Raw genomic sequence first — 7948 nt, 5'->3', positions numbered from 1 at the left:
CATGTCACGAGAGGGTCCAAAGGGAGACTTGAGGCTGTGTACTCTTTAGATGTCTACTTGGCTGCACTGGCTATTAAAAAGTTATGTGCAACTTCCAAACAAAAGACATCAGCAACATCTTAGAGGAAAGTCCCAATTCCTGAAGATAGAACTCACTGAGGCTTCTAACTCTTTTGGCTGTTAATTGAATCAAAGTCAATGACAATCTTGTTGCACTCGGGTGAGAATTTCCTGAACTTAACCCCGGCCATCTCAAACATGAGCCTTGCAGCTCTTGTCTCATCACTGTCACGGTATTTATCAGACATGAAAATCACTTCTTGGGCTGGGAAGGTGGCTCAGTGGTAGAGCGCTTGCCTTGCATGCCTGAGGCCCTGGGTTCAATTCCTCAGCACCACATAAGCAAAAAAGAAAAAAGAATCACTTATACCTGCCTGGATGATGAGTTTAGCACATTCATTACATGGGAACAGAGCAGCATAGATAGTACAGCCCTTCACGTCCGCCGAATTCTTGTTCATGATGGCATTCAGCTCAGCGTGACACACACAGGGGTATTTGGTATCCAACTTACTCTCCGCTGTCCTACTCCGAGGCAACTGGTCATCGCTGCACCCGTTGGGCATTCCACTGTACCCTATCCCAACGATCTTAATTTCAGCATTCACAATGCAAGCTCCAACCTGGGAATTTGGATCTTTGCTTCTCTGTGCTGACAAAAAGGCCACCGCCATGAAATACCACTCCAAATAGTCATCCCGTTTTTTGCAGGAAACTTTGGTCATGTTGAGTCCACGTGCGGCTTCATGCACAGCAGAGCACAGGATTTAATCACCGCAGGAGCGGGGTGCCAAGCACTGCCAGAGCTGGAGACACCAGGTCAAAACGAGGAGCAGACCGGGGGTGAGGGCTTCAGTAGCTCCAGGGTGGTGAATGGCTCGGGGGGTGCAGTGGGCCACGGAGGCCGCGGCATGGGGTGCTGAGAACCAGGCAGATCCAGTAAGGACTGTCACCCCGCCGGCTGCCCGGCTGATGCCCGCCACCCGCCAGGGCCCGATCCGCGGGCCTGCAGGCCGGTGCTTGTCCCAGCCGCCGCCGCCGCCGCCGTCCCGAGCCCGAGAAGCTGATTGGGGTTTTCATGACAACACCCACTTTCGTTTTCTCTGAGATGAGCTAAATTGCTATCATAACCAAATAATGAGATTAAAACTCCCTATGTTCAAACACAGCTGCATATAGATTTAGTTTTCTTTGTATTTCAAAGACTATAGAAATAACTCAGTTGTTTGACTTTAAATATTTTAGACCAACTCCTCATAATCTTATGAAATGGAAAACAAAAACACAAGTATGCAATGCTTCTTCCAGGTATAAATAATAAATGCCTCATAAATGACAGCAAAAAAATACTAGAGATACATGAACTCCATATTCCCTTGTGATTTAAAGGTTATTGTCTTAAGGTAAGTTTGGAGAATACAATCTTTGTGCCAAATATAATCTGTATGCCAGAAGATAGTATCAGTTAATCGTAGCTCAGAGGAAAATATTTATTAGTTTTAATTTTTTAGTTGCATTATTCATGGGCTACATTATCACTAGGGATTATGTCATAGTCATAACGGGTATATTGTAAAAACTGGGTTTTCTTACCTGGGAAAATTATTGAAAATTAAAATAAGATCAAGCTGTTAAGTTTGCTAACTATGGTTGTTGGGTGGGTACGTAGGTGGGTGGAGAAGTAGCTGAAATCTATCCCCTTAGTCTTTATTAGTCTCCTTGAGATTTTCTTCTCTATGTCCCAGTTTTTGTGGTTGCCTGAAACTCCTGAAATGTTGTTTCATCCTCTTAAGTGAAGGCTTGTTAAAAATGAGACGATCAAGCCGGGCACCAGTGACTCACACTTGTAATCCTAGCTACTCAGGAGGCTGAGATCTGAGGATTGCAGTTAAAAACCAGCCAGGGCAGGAAAGTTCGAGAGACTCATCTTCAATTAACCACCAGAAAACCGGAAATAGTGTTGTGGCTCAAGTGGTAGAGTGCTTTGAGCTGAAGAGCTCAAGGACAGTACCCAGGCCTAGAGTTCAAGCGAACCCAATGACCAACCCAAAAAAAAAAAAAAAAAAGTCTTCTAGGGCAGGTCCTTTTGAGGGTCATCTCCCCTCTACCTTGTGTCGGCTATGTGTGTTCTTCAGTAGTGTCATGTTTTGTTAAGTGTATGTGGTTCTGAGTTTGCAGTGGTCAGGCGTGAGGGCTGGCATACTTTGCTACTGATGCATATGAACTCTGATTCTTTTAAACTTGAAATCTCAATATTACATTAACCGCTAAACACCAAACATGCCACAAGGAACCCCCCGCCCCCAGTCCCGAGGCTTGAACTCTGGGCCTAGGTGCTGTCCCTGAGTGTCTTTTGTTCAAGTCTAGCACTCTACCACTTCTAGTTCCACTTCTAGCTTTTTCTATGACTTAACTGGAGATGAGTCTCACAGACTTTCCTGCCTGGGCTGGCCTCAGTCCTCAGAGATATCAGCTTCCTGAGTAGATGTGAGCCACTGGCACCTGGCTCACAAGGAAGTTTGATTGAAGAATAGTAAGACTTAGTATGAAATCCTAGCTACAGAATAGTTCAGTTAAAGGGTTCTCATTCAGTATATAAATGCAAATACATGAGGAAATAATACAGCAAGTAAATGTCCATCTACTGTTACGTACTAAGCTCTCAAGGTAACTGTTCAGCTCTGTGAAATGTATGGTGAAGTAGTTTCTACTATTTAAGAAATGCTGGGGTTACCATTTTGCTATAGTTACTAGGATTTTTATCTAAATAAAAGTGGCAAATAATTGCTTTGGACCAGAGACAAGTTATCTTGTTTAATTTATAGCTATTTACATAACTTTTATACAAGCCTAGCCCCAATTGCTTTTATGGGTGGATTAAGTGGTTTGCACCGGAAGAAGAGAGTTGGTCTAAGAATTATTCTAGAGGTTCTATGTGTTGGATGAGTTGTTGTGTGATAGTTTGACTTCACCTATAGTCTGAGGAAGAGATGGTTTAGCCATGATGTTTAATGTAAAAGCTAAGAAGAGCATTAGTTCTGTATTTGAATACCACTGTTTAATTGTCAGGAATGGTTAACAGTCCACCAGAACCACGTGTTTATTGTATGTGGTAGAACTTGAAAGAATTCGCCCTGACTTTGTAGAAACAGTTGCTTTCTGCTCGTACTTCTAAAGCAAATATTTAGAGAAGTTTGAGAGATTGCAGCCACTGAAAGGAAGATGGCAGCAAAGGCTGCATCCTTCCTCCTCCACTGTGACCTGGACTCCACTGCGAGGAGTTCTGGGGAGATGCTGACCTAGAAAGTAGATGAGTAATATGTTTATAGACATAACAAATTCCAATCCTCCTGGAGGCAGTAAAACCTCTTTGAACCCATCTTGCAAATAAAACTAAAGGATTCATGAACAGCCACTAAATCAGGTAAAGGAATGATGGACTTAGTAAAAAAAAACAAAAGAAATTATACAAAAACACTGTACTTTTATTTTTTAACTCCATACAAAATTGGTTAAAAACATTAAATAGGTAATGAGTTTTACTTTGAAGATTTATTAAGTCAGTTTTTTAAAAATGTAATCATTTTACTTTGGTCACCTGAGCCATCTTCTAGCCCTTTCTTCTTTGTTACAAGCAGGTGCTGTATATAGTAACTTTCTCGCTTATATCTTGAAGGAGGGAACGGACTTCTCCTTCTAACCTAACTAATTCTTGAGCTTTATCTTCTAAATATTTTTGATTATCTTCATATTTTCTTTCTAAATCTGTGGAAAAGAAAAAGTATAGTATGAACAAGTTACATTTCAACTATGTGAAAATTTGCAAGGCTCTACTGAAACTTGGGGCAAAGTGAATGAACTTTCAAAAACCTTTTGAAGAAAGGTTCTGTCCATGCCTTAATTTAAAATTATTTTATAAATTTGAGCCCAGATAGAAAGACCCACCTTTGAGTAGTTGCAGTTTGCTATTTGCTTGAGCCAAAAGTGTTTTTGCTTCGTTTTGTAGCATTTCAGCTTTCCTTCTGGCATCAGCTGACTCTTCAGTTTTTTTGGCAATTAAACTTTCTACTTTTTTATACTTTTCATCAAGTTCACCATCCAGAGTCTGCAGTTGCACATTAGACACAAAGGGGTGGTAAATATCAATAACTGCATAACTTTCAGGGCAGGCATGTTGTATTAAAAGCCATCACAGGTGTATTCAGGCTTCATATCATGATTTTTAAAAACATTTCAGTGACATTTTAGGATTACAATATATGTCTCTAGGGCTACGAGCACTTTCCTATAGAAAAATTAGTGTAACTAGGAAAGCAACACAAAGTAGATTAGATAATCAAAGAAAGTTGTTTGGAGGAGATTGAGGGCCATTTGGATTGAGAATAGTTTAGGGTATTGACAGCAAGAAATTAGAAACTTAATGAAAGTATAGAAAGAAAGGATTTTTTTTTTGCACTGTTCAATTCATTAGGAAAAATAAGAGGTCATTTACAAAAGGCTGTGTAAACAAACTACCTGGGAGATTTATGCTCTCAGAACTGCAGAAATGTTAACACAATGGGAAAGTTCAGTACCACAATGTTGAACTTTTCTCACTGTTTACTTTCTTCCCAACCAGAAGTATAGGAAAGTTACTTTTCTGAAGTTCCTCAAAGGAACTTAATAGTTTAAGTCCTTGCCCACACACTTAAATATGTGTTCCAAGCATGACTTGGCCTGTAGCTAGCCTGACAATCTTTTGCTAAATATATGCTGAACCTCCCAAAGAAAACCATGGATGAAAGATGTAAGATTTGATTTCCCACTAGCTACTCTGTAGTGAATGAGGTATTTCCATTCTGCTTGCAAAGTATTCTCAATACTTCAGATAATTGAGAAATGACCAGGTAATGGTATGACATAAAGTTCAAATTGAAATATAGTACAGAAATATAAGTTCAGTATGCTTAAGACTTCTACTCTTAGGTTAAAATAACTTCATTCTTCTAAACTGAAAGGCAGAAGTCATGTTTCCCTATCCACCTCTATTATTTTCCATCTGTATCTCTATAGACTGCTATTTTAACATCGGTTCTCTGGCATATTTCTGGTTAGTGCCCATATTAGGTTTCTTATTACTTCCACAGAAGACAACAAAGAAATGGGTTTCATCTTTACCAACTTAGCTGTGAGGTTATAAAAATGATGTTTACCTTCTTAACATCGTCTGCGTTTTGTTTCACAGTGTATACTACTTTTTCAATATATTCGGCCTCCCCAGAGTTCTGAGTAGCCTTCCGCTTAAGTTCCTCTACATTCCTCTCTAGCTCACTGATGCGCTGGGAGGCGTTGAACAAAGTTTCTTCAGAAGCTACTGTTTCAGATTCAATCTAAAAGAAAAATATCCAGTAAGCTATTAGTGTTAGATTAAAAACTATAAGGATTAGATTAAAAACCATAAGGAAATCTGAATAAATTAGGGTTCATTAATTGTAACAAATATGTCATACTAGGAAACAGTGTGGGGTATATATTTTTCTGTATGATCTCTATTACCTCACACCTTTTCAAATAGTGTCTTTGAAAAGGAGTGTTGGACATAGGGTGGATCAAGGGGGAGTATCACGCTTTGAGGCCAGCCTGGGAATAAAGTGAATCCTTAACTTGGAATATAACTAATATAGAAGTGAGGTTATGGGCATGGCTCAGGTGGTAAGAGTACCTGCCTAGTTAAGTACCAGGCCCTGTGTTCAATCCTCATTACTGTCCCTTCCCCTAAAAAAAGGAAGTATTAAAAGTTTAGTGGAAGACTTAAAGACTATTTTGTAGCCAGGTGCTGGTGGCTCACGCCTGTAATCCTAGCTACTCAGGAGGCTGAGATCTGAGGATCTCGGTTCAAAGCCAGCTTTGGGCATGAAAGTCCATGAGACTTATCTCCAATAAATCACCAGAAAACCAGAAGTGGCGCTGTGGCTCAAGTGGTAGAGTGCTTGCCTTGAACTGAAGAGCACAGGGACAGCGCCCAAGCCCAGAGTTCAAGCCCCATGACCGACAAAAAACCCAAAAAAACTATTTTGCCATTTTTCTCTAGACCAAAGGAAATAACTGAAAACTTGTATGAAATGCTCAACTTTGATTCTTGCTCCATTACCTTTGTATGTTAACTCACATTATTTTGTTAACTTACGATGATCTGAGACTTTTTTTTTGTTGGTCTTTTTTTGTTGTTGTTGGTCATGGTGCTTGAACTCTTGGCTTGGGCTCTGTCCCTCAGCTCTTCAGCTCTAGGCTAGCACTCTACCACTTGAGCCATAGCATCACTTCTGATCTTCTGGTGGTTTATTGGAGACGAGTCTCATGGACTTCCTTGCCGGGACTGGCTTTGAACTACAATCCTCAGATCTCAGCCTCTTCAGTAGCTAGGATTATAAGCGTGAGCTACTAACTAACTCCTGGCTCTGATAGAAATTTTTTTCTTAACATTGAGAACCACCCCTGACCAACTTGATATGTTGGAGAGGGATTTCCACACAAACTTCCAACATAGCATGGGAAAAAATAGTATTAATGCTAAATGTTAACTCTAGTAGTGGAGGTTGTTAATTAGAGAAAATGTGGAGACTTGGAATGTTCCTTTTAAAAAGTGTGTGAGATTACATGACCTGAGAAAGTTACAGCTGAAAACTATAAATACTGAGTTTTTTTAGTGGAAAAAAAAATAGGCAACTGCTTAAGGATCTACAATTTGATCTCTTTTAAAGGAGAATCAAACTTTTAAAAAAGCTAGCAAGCCAAAATAAGCCATGATACAAGAACTAATTTCACTAGCAGTTTAGGCTTTTTTTAAGTTCTCAGGTGTGGGTGCATATGCCTAAAATCTCAGGAATGAGGAAGCTAAGAGAGAGCTATACGTCAGCCTGTGTGGTTGATATATATCATTTAAAGTAATCTTCAGGATAGCTGGGTACCAAACCAAATATTTCACCTGTAATACAAGTTTCCAATTTGCGTGCATGCGTGTGTGTGCGCGTGCGCACATGCACATACACTGGGGCTTGAACCAGCACCTGGCTTCCTTAACCTTTTTTTACTCAAGGCTGGTTGCTCTATACCACAGGAGTCCCAGCTTTACTTCTGGCTCTTTGGTGGTTAACTGGAGAGTTTCAGGCTTTTCTGCCTGGGCTGGCTTCTAATCTAGTTCTGCAGGATTACAGGTGTGAGTAATCACAGCCTAGCTCCAATCTGCTTTACAAAACAGTAATTTTCTTTACATGCACTGAAATAAAGTTCACTAATATGCTAATAGCACAACTAAGAGCTTTGGACAACTAAAACATTTCTCTAAGTATATTTCTGAATAGAAGGGGCATTATGTGGTGCTAAAATTTGAGGAGCAATTTACTGAGGACCTGGCAGAGTTCATTTCCCCAGAGCAACAACAGGGGAAGATAGGTTTTCTGTCAACTAATGCTAGAAGAACATGCTGAGAAATCATCTCCCAAGGTCTTGAGTGGAGGGGTAGGCCTGAGACGGCCTGGATAACACTCCGTCCAGTTTTAGCATCATGTGAGAGAATAGTTCAGGTTTGTAAGTGAATTATTTTAGCTACCGAGTTGAATTCCTGTTCGTGGATTTTTGAATAAAAGAATACATACATAGGTCTTTTCACCCACAATGTAAGCCAGCTGTTAGCATCTCACCGAGGTCAGCAGGGTCTGGGTTCCTTGGATATCCTCGTCGGCTTGTTTGATTGCCTTCTCTGCTGCCACCTGGGCCTTCTCTGCTTCTTCCAGAGCTTCCTTTACCATGTCTGCAGTAACTTTAACATCTGTTGCACTTTTGCTGCATAGAATGAAGTACTGTTAATTACCAAAACTATTTTCTCTCAGCCCCTTCCTCTATTCTAGCT

General features: G+C 40.3%; 2 protein-coding genes across 2 annotated transcripts in view; both read right to left on the bottom strand.

Moving 5' to 3' along the window:
• Positions 1-144: 144 nt before the first annotated feature.
• LOC105999659 (deoxycytidylate deaminase-like) lies at positions 145-785 on the bottom strand. Its single transcript, XM_013034732.1, has 2 exons — positions 425-785; positions 145-325 (listed from the first exon to the last, which is right to left on the bottom strand). The coding sequence occupies exons 1-2, from the start codon at positions 783-785 to the stop codon at positions 165-167; spliced, it is 522 nt and encodes a 173-aa protein (XP_012890186.1). The 3' UTR covers positions 145-164.
• A 2739-nt stretch (positions 786-3524) lies between these two features.
• Lamb1 (laminin, beta 1) overlaps positions 3525-7948 on the bottom strand; it is a 74958-nt gene continuing 70534 nt past the window's right edge. The window contains exons 31-34 of the mRNA XM_013034733.1: positions 7740-7881; positions 5253-5429; positions 4006-4165; positions 3525-3825 (exon numbers count right to left, since the gene is read on the bottom strand). Coding sequence (XP_012890187.1) covers positions 3689-3825; positions 4006-4165; positions 5253-5429; positions 7740-7881 — 616 coding nt within the window. The 3' untranslated portion in view covers positions 3525-3688. The remainder of the gene's footprint in view (positions 3826-4005; positions 4166-5252; positions 5430-7739; positions 7882-7948) is intronic.

This window comes from Dipodomys ordii, unplaced genomic scaffold (genome assembly GCF_000151885.1).
Source record: "Dipodomys ordii isolate 6190 unplaced genomic scaffold, Dord_2.0 Scaffold195, whole genome shotgun sequence".
Lineage (NCBI taxonomy): Eukaryota > Metazoa > Chordata > Mammalia > Rodentia > Heteromyidae > Dipodomys > Dipodomys ordii.
This window is presented reverse-complemented; position numbering and strand designations above follow the sequence as displayed.